At 30.9% G+C, this 16,524-nt stretch overlaps 1 protein-coding gene across 1 annotated transcript; it reads right to left on the bottom strand.

Moving 5' to 3' along the window:
• Positions 1 to 1,238: 1,238 nt before the first annotated feature.
• On the bottom strand, positions 1,239 to 15,365 carry LOC132739186 (putative leucine-rich repeat-containing protein DDB_G0290503). The gene is made up of 9 exons (XM_060726852.1): positions 15,081 to 15,365; positions 14,168 to 14,312; positions 12,425 to 12,568; positions 5,664 to 11,292; positions 5,292 to 5,490; positions 4,008 to 4,088; positions 3,557 to 3,646; positions 2,884 to 2,988; positions 1,239 to 2,466 (listed from the first exon to the last, which is right to left on the bottom strand). Exons 4-9 carry the CDS (start codon positions 11,264 to 11,266, stop codon positions 2,281 to 2,283), a joined length of 6,264 nt encoding a protein of 2,087 aa, XP_060582835.1. The 5' UTR covers positions 11,267 to 11,292; positions 12,425 to 12,568; positions 14,168 to 14,312; positions 15,081 to 15,365; the 3' UTR covers positions 1,239 to 2,280.
• Positions 15,366 to 16,524: the final 1,159 nt, after the last annotated feature.

Genomic DNA, 16,524 nt, shown 5'->3' with positions numbered 1-16,524 from the left:
TGGCTAGCGCATTTCTACCACTGTTTTTGGAGTAATTATATATTCTATAGCAGCCGTACCTGAGATATTTAACCAACTCTATATCTGTATTACTCCCTTCATTATCAACCGTTGGAACCCCGGAAGTTTCTAAAATTTTCTCAAAGATTAATGTTCGCTTGAGAATGCATATTTGTATCAATTTGACGGTTTTCGCCTTTCGGTCCTCTTTGTAGTTTTATAGATGTGATAGTTCATTCTCTTTCTCTTTTGTTCGGAAGTGCTCAAACACACCAAGATACCTACTGATCCAGACCAAGTAGGTTTATTTAGTAAAACGCCCATCAAAAATCATAGTAAGATACATGTGTGCATACGTATAACAAACACATCATTTAATATGCATAATTTATTCTATTCTTCAAAGTGTAGAGTATTTTCTGGGTATAGTGCAAACATTGTGTACACGCTCCACTTTTCATTATAAACAGATAGACACAATTTTGATCATGCTCATTTGATAACAAACGTAGAAATAACTAATAATTCATTGTTATATAACAATAAGAACTTGAAACAGATATAGAGAGCAAAGCTGATTTTATCTGGTACTTGACAATTTGTATTTAAAATTGGGTTATCAGAAACTGGGTTTATCAGAATGTCAGTCACTTGTCACATGAAATAAATATCAGTTGATCTTATTTATGATTATCTAGATAACACACTTACGGGTTTCTCTAACCGACGTCTTTATAAGAAGTAAAATATAAAGCTGTTAAAAATCTTGTATATCTTTACTTGAGTGTGTATGTGGAGAATTCTAGATCCTATATTGATTAAAAATATTACAATTGTAGCACTATAATGTCATAAATAAATAACAAAAGTGTATTTATTTAAGGTATATTTTGATTACAAAATAAAAGTGATAATTCGACCGAGATAGTGACATAGGTGTATTCTTTTACAAGTCAACTGATAAGGTATATCACATTTGTTTAAGTTTATTTTGTATAGAGAATTGTAGGTCCTACTTTACAAATAACTATTCAATGTATTCCTTAAACAACAAAAACGTGTATATACAATGACAAAACAATATAACGCAAATTAGATAATTATAGATGTGTTTCCTTTTTACTTAAACCATAGATTTTATATATTATTGTTGGATTACTATTACTCTCTGAAGTTTCTGTGATGATACTTCATCTCTTTTACTCTGTATGCAATTATGAACAAAAGAAAAGAAAACAAAAGATTGGTCTGTTCAATACACAAAAATTAAACAATAAATAAACAATACAATTGTAGCCAAATGCTTCTAAAGGTGTTGGCAACAAAACGATCGACGTACTTCTCTTTAAATGTATAACAAATATGATAGTCAAAAAGTTCTTTGCGTAACAAAAATGGTCATATAAAAAGTATATATCAGTAAAACATTAAAATACTCAGTATGAGACACACAATAACCGCTGAGGATGAATATTCCATTTGGAAAATCGGAACAGGTAAACAATAATAATACTTTCACTGACATCAATGCAAAGCATTTCTTCATAGAGACATAAAATGTATAACAATAACATAACTTGAGGTATCATAAAAACTGTTTAATATGCATGTATTATATTTCTACTAACAGTAGCTACATCACCACTATGACAAATTAATATACAATATATGTTTGAGAAATGAATTCTATTTCAGCATACAAAATTAGTAAATATGTTTATCTTTCCAATTCACAATAACTATTCCTACCAAACATAAGAAAAAGCCTTTAAACATGGGAAAAATTCTCAATATTAAAAACAAAAGGTATCTATCTAAATCTAAAGATGAAGATGAATGTTTCAAGAAAAATAATTGCATGGATGTGAAATTAATGATAATTTCAAACAAAAAACAACAACACATCAATAAACAAAGTATATACAATTTGTGTTTCAGAAATGAATTCTATTTCAGCATACAAAATTAGTAAATATGTCTATCCTTCCAATACACAATATAATTCAACAACAATTCAAGAAAAAATAATTCCATGGATGTGAAATTAATGATAATTTCAAACAAAAAACAACAACACATCAATAAACAAAGTAAATTTAAGTTAAACAGTAGTTAATTTGTTGATCTGCGGATATATCCATCATTATAGTAAGTAATGATATATTGTGCAATTCTAAAGTTACTGTAATAGAATCGTTCTATAGACACGTTTGACATACATTTGTGTATATACACAAGATTTTAATATTTTGCGATTCATTCCTACATTACAGTCATAACTTATTTGTTTCCGTACCCTTGGGCCACTCCTTTTGCTAGGATTGGACCTCCGTCATGCAGTAATAAGGCAGGCCATACAGCGAAGTCGACATGAGTCCCGCTTTTGGTATAGGGTTTGTAAAAGTTAGTGTCGAAACTCGATCCTTTAATTGGCAAAGGAGCGAAAACAACAGGAGGATCCTGTATCTGTAAAATATATATATGGATGATAATATAAATTAGTGTTGATAATTCCAAATCAACTAAATATGGTTTGCTACAATAATTAATATAATATGGTACATAGATATTCGACTCGATATTATTTGGTAAACAAAATTGATTAAATACATTAAAATATATAACGACTAGGGTAATAATACATATTTTCAGTGTTTTGTCATGTCGACCAAAGCAATCGACGTCGTATCGTGTAAAATATAGTTTCATGTTACAATACAAATATAAAGGTTCCTTTTGACATTAATATACACCTGCACAACTTAACCGTAACATCAATTTCCATTTTAATCTATGAAATAAATCATATTTCTAATAAACCTTTTTCGTACATTCTGTAAAATTCTGAGAGAGGAAAACGAATCCATGTGAAAATATACAAACCAGCATAAACCAGCAGATTTCGATACATTCTGATGTATACGGTTCAACGTCTAAGGCAGCTCTCATTATTTTATCTTTCGATTGCTTCAGTTCAGCAAAATATATCTACAAGAAACGAACATGATAAAAAGGACACAATGATAAAATCCTGGGTTTATTATGGAAATTCTTAGTAAAGGGAGCTAAAACTGATTTCTGGTCGAATTCACTTAATTTTGCAATGTTTATGAAGATTTACAAGCAATCATAGGTAAAACATGTAATAAGGTCCGTCATTTTTTATTTATTTATTTATTTTTTTTTTTTTTTGGTGGGGGGTGGGGGGGGGGTAACAGAATTAGGCATATGGCAACTTTTCTGGTTTTGATGGTTGATGAAGACTTCAGATGCCCCTCCGTGCATTATTTCAGGCACTAACGGCCGCCTCAGGAGAACCACATACGTTCCGTAAGCTAGCTAGATGGCTTTCTCACATAAAAAAAGCTAAAGGCGCTGGCGCGGTTCGAACCTACAGCAGTTAGAGGGAGATAAAGGTTTTTTTACGACGTCACGGACGCCCCACGTCTTGCTGTGTTTAAAAACATCCTATATCATACTGACCTAAAATATTGTGGACTATACTAGCCGATGATTATAACATCGACGCAATCAAATTGCAAAACTATTACATTACCTTTTTAAGATTTCCAACAACAGCAGTTGCCGTAGCTTTACGTCTGTCTTTAATCAATTTTTGAATATCTGATGATACTGCAATTTTTTCCTAAAATATTAATGGTACTTACATTTAGACAAAGAAATCGTGTAATTATCTTTTAAAGATACTCATTAAATCTTCAACTGATAATCAAGTTAAACATAAAAAACTTATATAATCTGTAATATTAGATTAAATATATAATTCATAATAACGTGAAAAAATGACTTTTTGGTCCTTATTATCTGAAAATATTTTCGCTCAACGTTAAATTGCACCTACCTAACACAGAGCCAATACAACCGCGTGCATTCAATTGTTATTGCTGTCATACAATTTTATGATTACTTATTAAGACTTAACTCTAGAACACGTATGGTAACTTTTAACAATTTTACAACTAAATATTGTCAATTAATAAACATACTTTTTCATCTGCGAAATACATTTCTCGCTCTATAAACTCTATCTGACGCTGTGCCATTGTCTTACAGAAATGCATGGCGTTCTGAAATGTTAAGTAGAAAATGTTTAATGCAAGTTTACTATGAATGATGTACTTAAGTATAACAAAATGTAATACCACAGTAAAATTCAGTATAATATTTAATAGTATGAACTTGTATTTTAATATTGATTTACTCAGCTCGTTTAAAAAATCAATTGAGAGTGAAGCAACATGACAAATGTGTGTCTTCATACGCTTAAAATAGAGTAAAAAGTATCAACTAAAACAATATCTTCATATGGTGCATCTTTTTCTACATATTGTATCCATTGCAATCAATAAACAGGTTCTTGCAATTACAAAGTGTATGTTCATATCATATATATTTTGATAATTTCGACTACATTGTAAGCAGTATAGTTCGTAAAGCCCTTTGGGACTGAATTGTCTTAATGTTCGTCTTCTGCCTTGCTTCGTCGGGCCCTTGTAGGTGATTTTCTTGTTGCTCTGTCTTCCTTTAGGACATTGAGTACTTTTGTTATGGTCGTTGGGTTTACTTTTATATGTTTCTACATGATCATTTTAGTGTTTTACTTATTTAACCTTTTTGTAACCATGACAACTGTTTAGAATTTCACTTGGCGGGATTCATTTTATTTACACTGTCTCGTTTATAGGATCATTGGTGGGGCTAAGAAGCGAGGTTTGGGTGCACCATTAACCGGTTTAAACTCCCCAGCAGTCATTATTATGCTGCTGACCGTTCCAAGGCGGCGCCCCACTATGTTCCTCAGATGTATGTCTTATGTTGTTTCATACTGTTTTGGTGACACTTTTGCTTGTGTCCCTTGTTGTTTTCTCGTCTACGGTAAGTATCTTCCCCATTGCTTCTAGTTTTTATTTCTTTGGTTACTCCCCACCCCCTTCCCCCCGGTCTCCTGTCCCCTTCCCCTTTGTGGGCCTATTTTTGTTTTCTTTGAATTCCTGATCAGTTAATTAAATTAATTATCATTTAATCATTAACCTGTCCGTGCTCTGTCTTTGCCCTGTCCTGTTTTTGTTTGGGGTCCTCCTGGGCTCCTTGCCATTGGTTCTTGTTGCTGGGTCGTGTGGGGGTTGCGTTCATTGAACGCCGCCTTTCCTTGTTGATCTTGTTTATCATATTTTATTTGATAATGTTTATACATGTAATAAAGTGCATTGAAGTAAAGCATATTGAAGGATACAAATGAAAATAAAAATAAAAATAAAAAAATAATCTACTTGTAAAATAAGCAAAAGTGCTTCAATCGCAGCCTCCTCGGTCCGGAATAGCTTTTCTAAAACATCAAAGGCATCTGTCCATTCATTATCGTACAACTCAGCACATTTCTCGGCTATTTTTGTAGGACGATTTCTGTCACTTAAATCGGTTATATTTGGGTTGTTGTCAGTCAATCTGTCTCCCATTACGCGACTCAGCCTTCAAAAAAGTGTAAAAAAATGTATATTTAAACATAATCAGAAACTTTTCGTAATCATAAAAAAATTCATTTCACCCGTTTGGTTTTAATTGTATTACTTCCTGTTTTATAACAAAGGATATTCAAAGTATAATGTAAACGATTGAACTAATGAATTAACATAATTAATCACCTTGATTTTGTTTCATCTAACTCAGCCTCCGTGTCACGTAATTTTGATAGCATATGTTTCATTTGATTTTCCAATTCGACCATATTTTTTTCCATTTCCTGCAGTTCATTATCTTTTTCTATTTGTACAGACTTCATCTTCCTTTCTCGCTTCTGAACTTCCCTTTCAAGATGTTGAATTTGCTCTTTTTGTGAATCAATTATGCCGCTTAGGTTTTCTTTTCCTTTTTGTAGGTCCTCTTCCTTCTTTTTCAATTTATTCGTTAAATCGTTAATTCTTGTATCCATTTCAGACATCTTTATCTGCGCAGCCTTTGAAAGTTGTTTTGCATTTGCAATATCTTGTTTATATTGATCTTTTTCTGTTTCTATACTTTTAATTTTTCCATTCAATAAATGTTTCGTTTCTTTCAATTCAATTTCCATTTTATGAGACTCTTCTGATGTTTTGTCAAGTTTGCGTTTCAATTCAGCAATTCTATTTTCATTTTCCTGATTTTTATTCTCAAGTGCTTTTATAGTTTCACGAAATGTTACTTCCTTTTCTTGTGACTCATTTAATGTGTTCTTGACCTTTTCGTAACGTATATTTATTTGTTCGATTCTTGCTATTTCATTATCTTTTCTCTCAATGTCTCTTTGAAGATGTCGAATTTCTGTCTTGTGATTGTGGATAATTTCGTTCAATTTCGATTCTGCTTCTTGCTTCAATTTAACAGCATCTGTATATTGTTCGCTACATTTTTGCAACGTTGATTCTTTTTGCTTCACTTGTAATTTCAAACTTTTAATTTCTTCTGTCATTTTTACCATATCTTTGTCTTTAGTGCTCATCAATTTCTTTTCTTGTGATATATCTAACTGTTGTTGCCTCATGATTGCCTCTGTATTCTTAAGTTGCTGTTTAATAGAATGGATAATATTTTGTGATTCATTTTCCTTCTGACTTACTGTTTTTAACATTTCACTCAGTTGCTTCTTTAATTCTCTGACTTCATCTTCTTTTTCCCTGTTTCTACAATGTAGATCTTTGTTACTTTTACGAAGATCAGCCTCTTTTTCACATAGGTCATTAAATGCTCGTTGAACTTCCTCATTATGTTTCTTAAGTTCCGCAATATCATTTGCTTCTATATCTTTTTTCTCAATTTGTTTTTGCAGATGTTGAATTTCATTGTTTTGTTTGTTGATGATTTCTTTCAGTTTCCATTCAGCTTCTTGTTTAGTTTTAAGAGCATCTTTACACTGGATATCATACTCATGTATTCTTGCGTCTTTTAGTTTTACTTCCTGTTTCAAACTTTCGATTTCTTTATTTAATCCCACCATTTGTTTTTTATATGTGCTTAATGATTCTTTTTCATGCAACTTTTCTTGGTGCAGCTCCTTCAATTTTGATTCTGTATTTTTGAGTTGTGTTTGCAAAGAGGAAATCATACTTTGTAATTGATTTTCCTTTCGTTTAGACGTATTCGACAATTCGTTCATCTGATCTTTCAGTTCTCTTATCTGACCTTCGTTTTCTTTGTCTCTTCTTTGTAGAATATCGATTGTTCTACCTAATTCAGCCTCTTTCTTGTGTGATTCATTTAATGCTTGTTGAATTTGTTTGCTACGATTTTCTACTTCATCAATGGTGACATTTTGATTATTTTGCATTTCAATTTTGGCTTTTAAATGATTAATATCTTCATTTTGTTTAATAATGATTTCTTTCAGGTTTGATTCTGTTCCTTCTTTAACTTTTACAGCATCTTTTAACTTGCCATTAAATTCTTGCAACAGTGTTTCTTTAAGCTTCACTTCTACCTTTAAGCGATCGATTTCCCCAGCCATTGTCGCATCATGCTTGTCTTTCGTGCTTATCAATGCTTTTACATTTGAATGTTCTACCTCTTTTCGCCCCAATTCTGTTTCTTTAATGTTTAATTCCTGTTTCAAAGAAGAAATGCTATTTTTTAATTCATTTTCCTTTTGATTCGATGTTTTCCTCAGGTCATCAAGCTGTTGCTTTAATTCGGTGACTTCTTCGTCTTTCTCTTTATTTTTGATTTCAAGAACTCGGCTACTTTTACAAAGGGAAGTTTCTTTTACCCGAAGCGCATCAAACGCTTCCTGAATCTGATCCTTTTGTTTCTTAATTTTTTCTATACTATTTACTTCCATATTTTTTTCCCTAATGTCTTCTTTTAAAGATTGAATTTTGCATTTTTGTTCTTCGATAATTGCATTCAGTTTCGATTCTTCCCCTTGCTTAATTTTAATACAAGCCTCATACTGAACATTATGTTCTTGCAAAGTTATTTCTTTTTGCTCCAAATCTTGTTTTAATTTTTTAATTTCTTTACCCATTTCTACCATATGCTTTTGATTTGTGCTTACTAATGCTTTGTCGTGTGATACATCTTTGTGTAGCTGTCTTAGTTCTTCTTTTGTAGTGTTTAGTTGTGTTTGCAAAGAACGATTCATAATGTTCAATTCTGCTTCTCTTTTGTTGAATGTATCTGTCAATTCATTTACTTGACTCTTTAAGTTACTTATTTGATCTTCTTTTTCTTGATAACCTCTTTGTAGGGCATTGATAGTTTTACTTAATTCAGACTCCTTTCCGTGTGACTCATTTAAAGCTTGTTGCACATGATAACTACGTTTATTAACTTGATCAACGCTAGCTAGTTTCATATCCCTATTTTCAACTTCTTCTTGAAGATGTTGAATTTCTTTCTTCTGCTTGTTGACGACTATATTCAGTTTTGAAACTGCTTCTTCCTTACATTGATTGGCATCTTCAAATCGTTCATGATATTTTTGCAAAGTCTTATCTTTTTCCTTCATTGTTAGTTTTAAACATTCTATTTCTTCGCTCAATTGTTCGATACGTGTTTGATTTGTTAGTGTCAATTCTTTTTCATGTGAGATTTCAAGCTGTTGCTGTTCCAATCTAATTTCTGAATTTTTAACTTGCTGTTCCAAAGAAAGATTGATATTTCTTAATTCATGTTCTGTCTGATTTGATGTTTTTGAAATTTCATCCACCTGTTTTTTTAAATCAGTAACTTCCATTTCAATTTCAGCATTTCTATTCCGTAGAACTTGGTTAATTTCTCGCAGGTCAAGCTCTTCTTCTTTTGATTTATTTAATTCTTGTTGAAACAGTTCAAGTTCTTTACTTTGATCAACATGTGTAACTTCTAAATCTTTTTCCTCTATTTTTCCTTTAAGATCTTTAATTTCATTCCTCTGTTTGTGAGCAATGGAATTTAATTTTGTTTCTTCTTTTTTCATCTGATGAATATCATCTTTTAAATTTTTATTGTTACTTTCTTTTTCCTTCAATGTTAGTTGAAGGCTTTTAATTTCGTCATTCATTTTCTCCATACGCTTTTTATTTGTTCTTGCTCTTTCGTTTCCATATGTAATATCCAGAGTAAGTTTCTTCAAATCTCTCTCCATAGTCTTAAGTTGCAACTTCAAAGAACTATTTATTTTTCTTAATTCAGACTCCCTTTGCTGTGATGTTTCTGTTATTTCCTTTAACTGACATTTTAATTCTGTAATCTGACATTTTTTTTCTTTAATTTCAAGCTCCTTTTGACTGATTACTCCATTTAGTTTCATCTCCATTTCTTCCTGCAGTTTCACAGAGTCGTGATACTGAATATGAATATCTTGTAATGCTGTTTCCTTTTCCGTCAATTCTTTTTTCAAATCTTCAATTTCCTTACACATCTGACGTTTAATTGTATACACCTTTTCTTTGTCATATTCCATCTGTTCTTCGAAATGTTTCAATCTTTCCTCTGCGTTTTCCTTTTGCATTTGCAATGAATGACCAACGATCCGTAGTTCATTTACTGTTTTACGTAATGCTTCTTCCATTTGAGCTGACCTATCCAATGCCTGTTTGAGAGAATCTTTTTTTACAGCAACCTCGTGCGACTGATTTAACGCTTGTTTCAATTCATCTTTTTGTTGTGTCATTTTCTCTTTTGCAAAAATTTCAACATTTCGTTTCTCTAATTCTTTTTCAAGATTCTTTATATCCCTGAAGTGTCTGCTTATAATGTCACGAAGTTTATGTTCTTCTTGCTCTTTTAGTTCAACTCGATTTCTATACTCGACACCCAGTCTTACTAAATCGGATTCTTTTTCCTTTATCTTCAAATAACAGTATTCAATTTCACTACCTAATTTAGTCATTTCGATTTTAGACTGATTTTTTTCCATTTCAATCTCTTTTTTACAGGTTTCAAGCTCACATTTTGCATCTTTCAGTAGCCTCTGCATTTCAGATTCTCTTTCCTGCAATGTTTTGGTATTCCGTTCAGTTTCATGCTTCAGTTCAGATATCTGAAAATCTTTTTGCTGATTACTATATTTAAGTTTATTGCAATTTACACGGAGCGAAGCTATTTCATTACGTGATTGCTTTAATTGTTCTTGAAGATATACAGTTTGCTTGTTTGCTTCACTTCGCATGTCACTCATTTTTGCTTCTGTTTCTTTTTTCAGTGTCTCAGTACTTTTAGAGAAATCAGTAAGTTCTTGTATGTCTCTATCTTTTCTCAATATTTCTTTTTTTAAATGTTCATTTTCTTCAAATATTTTACTCATTTGCATTTGTTTAGTGAATGTCTTTTCCCTTTCGTATTCAATCTCACGTTTGCTCTGTTTCAGTTCTTTCAATGCATGTCTTTCATCTTTGTTATCATGAATGATTCCAATATTCCTATTCAGCCGGTATGTCATTATATTTATCTTTTTTTCTTTTTCCTTATTCTCATCTTCAAGCTGTGACACAGTTATCTGCAACTCAGCCTCTTTTTGTAGTGACTTATTCAATTCTACTTGAATCTCATCTTTGAGGAATACTACACGCTTAATTGTTTCCTGAAGACTTCTGATCTCTTGCTTGTGTGCTGTAAGTCTTGCTTTAATGGTGCACTTGTCTGACATATCCATTTTCCATTCCTGTGCCCTTTTTAGTTCACGTCTTGCTTTTAAGAGTTCTTCATCCTTTTTTAGATTGTCCTCCTGCAGAAATTCCATGTGTTCTTGTAGATAAGCTTTTTCATAAAGAACGTTGCAGAATTTTGTTCTCTTCCCTAACTTACTTTCTTTCAGGATGTCATCTGATAGTTTATATCTGAATCCAAGTTGCCTAATTTCAATATCCTTGGTACTCATTTGACGTTTCAATGATTCCGTTTCTTCTATCAGATTATCAATTATTTTGTGCATTTCCATTTTTGTCATTTCAGTATCTTCCTTTGCAGAACTCGTATATTGACAAACATTATTCCTCTCAATATCATATAATGTTTCTGAATCACATACTCCTGGTATTACATAATCACAGCCGCCTTCCTTTTTTAATTGAACGCGTAATAATTTTATCTCTCTCTCCTGTTCACACAATTTGTATTGCGCATTTTTCAAATCGATGCTAAACCTTTTTAACTTTATAATCAATAACTTCTCACGATCTTCAATGTTTTCACTATGTTGGTCAATCTTTATGTCATATTGTTCCAACTTTCCCTCGATATCAGGAGAGAGGTAAGTATTTCTGTGACAAACCTGAGTCATGTCATTTGTGTTCATTCATAACAGTGGCAATATACTTTATCCTGAAATGTTATTATTCTGTTATATAAAAATCGTGACATCTTTGCCATTATACAAATAACTCAATGATAGTTCAGTATATAAAATACTGAAATTGTTCTCATGCTTTTAGTTATTCTTATAATACATCATCGAAGATGTTAATACTTTTTCACTTGCTTTCAAACTAAAATTTCAGCCAGGCAAACATATATTACTAGCACAATAATGATACATACATTCGTATATTAACAACGAAAGATGTCGCTGAAACTGTATTGCATATCATCCAAATATAGCATAATGATACCTAACCTTACCTTACCTTAAAAAAATCAGTTTCAACGCATTTCGGTATTATTGAAATTTAACTTTTTTGGTACATGTATGGCCTATTCGTAGCAGTTCTTGTAATCATAAATCATACAAGAAATTATCCACCAATATTTTAAACAGGAACAAAATGTAAAAAAATAATCACAGTCTTAGGCTGATTAAGTTGTGACGTCACATGTTATCAAACATTCAAGAAAGATAATCACAAATATACTTAAATAAATTGATTGTCATATGTGGTCTACAAAGATTATAAGATTCTACAAAACAAAAGTTTCAGTTATTAATCAAAGGGACACTAATTTGTTTTTTTAAAAAAAAAAAAAACGTTTTAATTAGGGAACATAGTTAATTTTAGAAAAAGATAGCATTCGTGATAATTTGATCATTATAAGAACATGCACTTAAAATATTTTAATAACACATATATCCGTATTCTTGTCAGGAAAGAGTCTAATATTGAAGACGGGAATTCAAAGATATGTACATTGTACGAAACCAAAGCGAATGATCGAAGGAGGCGTATACTCGTTGTTCATAAAGTGTAAACATTTGAGTGTAACAGTCATGACAGTATCACCGTTTCTAACATATATCATTTTGATAGTGTTTTTTTCTCAATACTATCAATTATGTTTTAATTCAGTTAAATGTATAAGTCAGATAAATTATCATTCCTGAATACATTTTAAATAACTAGAACTGATAGCGCATGCAACTAATTGATAGTAACAAGCTTATTCTACAAAACATCATTCATAGTTAAACGAAAACATCATGCACACAACAAAATAGAATTAGACATCAACTTGTACTTACGATACAGTTGCACACCATAGTTAAATATTGGCTGTCCTGTTCAAATATCTTCATGAATTTACTTCTTTTCCGGTGTAAGTTATCAAGACCCATATCAATTGTGTAACATTTTCGATGAGAAAACATTAACAATTTAGGTCAATCCTGTAGTAACAAAATTATACTGTATTACTCAAGTATAACACTGATTTGAGAGTAAACAATATTCTATTTATAGATATTTCATGTACATGATAATACGCCTTATATTTACAATCATTTCGTAGAGGAATCATATAAGATAGTTAAACCTTAAACATAAATATGTAACATTACTTAGTACTTAAAGTTGTTATATCCAAACATTAGTCACTTGATAAATAATATACTTAATATCATGTGTAAGTTATTTGCAGCAAGCCAGCTATTTTCGATTTCATAACGGCTTCTTTCGGTTTGAAAATAACGTACTGATGAATATCATGAGATCGAAATGTCAAATGTGTTTGAGCCATTACGATGGAAGTGTTTGATCACAAACCTGCCGAATTTCCTATTTTGAATTTTGAACACTCCTTGCAAAGATTATATGCCCTTAACGAATCAAAGAATGAGCTACGAACAGTTTAATGATAGAGTCTAATGAGACGGATGTGCAAGTCTGGTTCCCTGCCTTTAATGTAGTGTAAGGTGAAGGAACACCAGACAAACGGATGTACATGCTGACCAAGCTCAATACTGGTTGCAAATGATTATCACTTTCGGTCAAGTCTCAACATGTTAAGAGTTAAGATATGGTGTAATGAAATATGCTTTTTTTACCCTTTCAATACCTGTACACTTGAGCTGGTTAACAATAAATTACTTTCTTTCGAAAGCACTATTTACGGACTAAATATAGTAATATAATAACTAAAGTGAGGCTATTCCTCACACTTGAAATTTGTCAATAATTATTATCTTAAATGAAACATATAAACATCATTGTTTTTCTTTTCATTCTTATTACTTGACATCACCGATTTTATTTCAAGTGTGTGTCTATATAGTGAAATAGTCATGAAATTGTTTAAATTATTTTATTTTATTTTAATACCCATCGTTGTACTTTCGCTCATTAATAAGAATATATTATGAATCATAGTTTGCTTCAAAGCATCACTTTCAAATGGGTATAAATATTTTAAGTTTACGCCTGGCTGTGTGATCTTTATTATAGTATAAACGAACACGTCAAAATCAGATAACAATTTTGAATGATATTTGCAAGTTTCATACCAAGTGGTTGGCATTTATGATTATGCTACATAATATATATTTCGGGCCGAAGAGTGGTCCACTGTTGTTGATTTAAATATCTACTTCCTGGTTAGAAATATGTTACATACGCCATATTACTCTTTTATGCTTATGAAATATTGATAAATATATATCGCTCTACAAATAATATTAGAATTATGTATAGACATTTGCAAATAGTGGTAATAAACCAAACATTTTTAGCAGGAAATCGTGCATATAAAGCGTGAAAATGAGTATCGTTTTAAGATTAATCGCCATACAACAAAATTTCATAATCTGCTTGTATACTGATGGTGTGGGTGGCATTATTCAAAATGGGTCACCATTCCTTGCGCGGGCTACTTTGTACATATGGGGAAATCATAATACTTTGACCGTGAGTCATAATATGACCGGAGAGTTAATATTCTTTAACAGATAAAGACAGGGGGTGCATACACCTAGGGGATGGGGTCACTTTACCTCGTTAAGTCGTCTTATTTCAGCCTTTTTGTCTATCCTCCTCATTTAAGTATTTGTAATCATTTAACATCTCCAATATTTTCCGAACGGTGGGTTTCCTTTGCTGCTCTCAGCTGTAAAACGCCATGCTTTATTGGCGACACTTCTTAAGAAAAAGATAAAACAAGAGTATAACACTGCGAACGATAAAGAATGAAGAGCAGGTTTTGTGTCTTTCACATGTTTACATACATCTATACATAGGTATGTAACTATGTCACTGTTTCTAATGCATTAATCATCATTTTTGTCAAAATGAAATCTTATCAACAATTAATGATATATCAATGCATATGATACAATTACAGGTAAACGGCTCGCAGCCAAGCCAGTAATTAGTGCATATCCAAATCGAAAAAAGTAAATATGTAAGCGAAACATGCTGAGTTTCTTACATTCGGATTTTTCTTAATGTTCATATACTTTTATATGACATTTTTATTAGAAATTATAGGGCTGGTGTTCAATGGTTGCATTTCTAACAACAACAATGCAACAAGATGGTCGCACCGTGATAAGAAAAAGAAGAAGGATATTAAAGCAAGAGGAATGCACATTTTCAAGGGGTAACACACGAAAACATTGGATACATTGTCATAATATAGACCTAGTTATTGTATATTTTTATCGATAACCAGTAAGATCGAATTTCTTTATTGATTGTGATATCTAATGACATTAATTATGTAGTCAAATATTGATGTGTAGAGAGGTCTATTTACTATTTACTGACCTGGCTACGTTATGCTATGCTAACGATAGTAATCAAGACATAGTTAATCTTTGTGGCAAATTATACATAAAAAGTAAGTTCAAAAACAAGTGCAGAATAAAATGAAATGTATTATGTACATAATCATAAACTAGTACTCACGATGTTGACCTCCGCCATAGATAAATCTAGGCTGTACTGTTATTTCAAATATCTGTATGAGTTTACTTCCTTTTCCGGTGTAAGTTATCAAGAACCATAGCGATTTAATATTGTCGCTGTGTTTACTTAAAAATTTAGGTCAACCCTGACGTAATTATAGTGTATAACTCGATCGAGTAAAACGCTTTATAGATATAAGTTTAAACCGTATTCCATTTATAGATATTTCATGTACATAATAATTTACTTTATATTTACAATCCTTTCGTAGACGAATCCTTTTAGATATTATATGAACTTTATTCTATATTCCTGGAAATAAATCTGTATATGACTTACAAGTACTTACAGTTTTTTTTATATTCCAACATTAGTCACTTAATAAATTATGAATAGAACAGATATTGTTTAAAAATTTGCGAGACCTCACTTTTATGTTTTAATTACAAGTACTTTCGATTTAAAAAGGGTACTTTGGGGTTTGAAAAAAACGTTGATGATTATAAAAGATGAATGGCGGTTTGAGAAATAAAAATAAAAAGTTTTTGAACAAAAATGCAATTTTATTTTTTAAATTTTTTTAAAGAGTTATGTTTCAAATAAAAAAAAAGAAAAAAAATGAGTTTAAAATTGGGTTTGATAAAAAGAGGGTGTACCTGCCCTGATCTTTTTGCAATGTTGGTTTTGTATGGTACCAGGGTTTGGGTTAGGGTATGGTGAAAAAATATGTTTTTTTTTATTTCAATTTAAAATTGAGGTTAAAAAAATTAACTTTTTTTCGAAAGTAATTTAGAGTAATAAAATAATAATGGGGCTATTTTAAAAATTGAACTATGATTTTATTTAGTAAAATAAATAAATTTTTTTTTTCTTCTTCTTATGGTACCCCCGAAACAAAAAGATGTCAATTTTTTCCCTTTTAAATTTTTTATACCTTTAGAAAGTTAGTTAAAAGTTTAAATGATGATTAAATGTATGAGTTTTTTTAATCATAAAAAAATTTATTGGGCTTTTTTAAAGCGAAAAAAGATATGATAAAAATTTTGAATATTGGCTGAAAAGAAAAATAAAAGTAAATGGTTCTATACTTTTTTTAACGTTTAATTTTAAAAATATGTAAAAAAAACTTTTTTAACAAAATTTACTTAAAAAAGTTTCCCGTCCCATTTTGGTCCCCCCGAACATTTTACATGTTTTTAGGCAAATGTAAATAATGTAAAAAACGAAAAAATTTTTTCCCTTTCCGAAACAAAAAATTAAAAAATGCCTTTTAAAAATTGTGTTTCAAATATATCTATTGAAACTATGATATGAAGTAAAGAATTCCACTAACGTCTACAGGTCAACTGTCAAATAAATTTTATAATGCAGATATAACCTTGAAGATATATAGATCTTTAAAGTTGGAACAGATACAAATTTACGAAGCAGATCGTATTTCAAA

This window comes from Ruditapes philippinarum, unplaced genomic scaffold, assembly GCF_026571515.1.
Source record: "Ruditapes philippinarum isolate M1 unplaced genomic scaffold, ASM2657151v2 ctg753_1_1_1_1, whole genome shotgun sequence".
Classification (NCBI taxonomy): Eukaryota; Metazoa; Mollusca; class Bivalvia; order Venerida; family Veneridae; genus Ruditapes; species Ruditapes philippinarum.
This window is presented reverse-complemented; position numbering and strand designations above follow the sequence as displayed.

Bases quoted from the DNA above. Each gene is read 5' to 3' on its own strand.
- LOC132739186 (XM_060726852.1), bottom strand. From the start codon at position 11,266: ATGAACACAAATGACATGACTCAGGTTTGTCACAGAAATACTTACCTC. The intron at 4,089-5,291 runs GTAGATTATTTT...TTAACATTTCAG, and splicing joins CACTTTTGCTTATTTTACAA to AACGCCATGCATTTCTGTAA. The intron at 3,647-4,007 runs GTATGTTTATTA...TTAATATTTTAG, and splicing joins TGTATTTCGCAGATGAAAAA to GAAAAAATTGCAGTATCATC.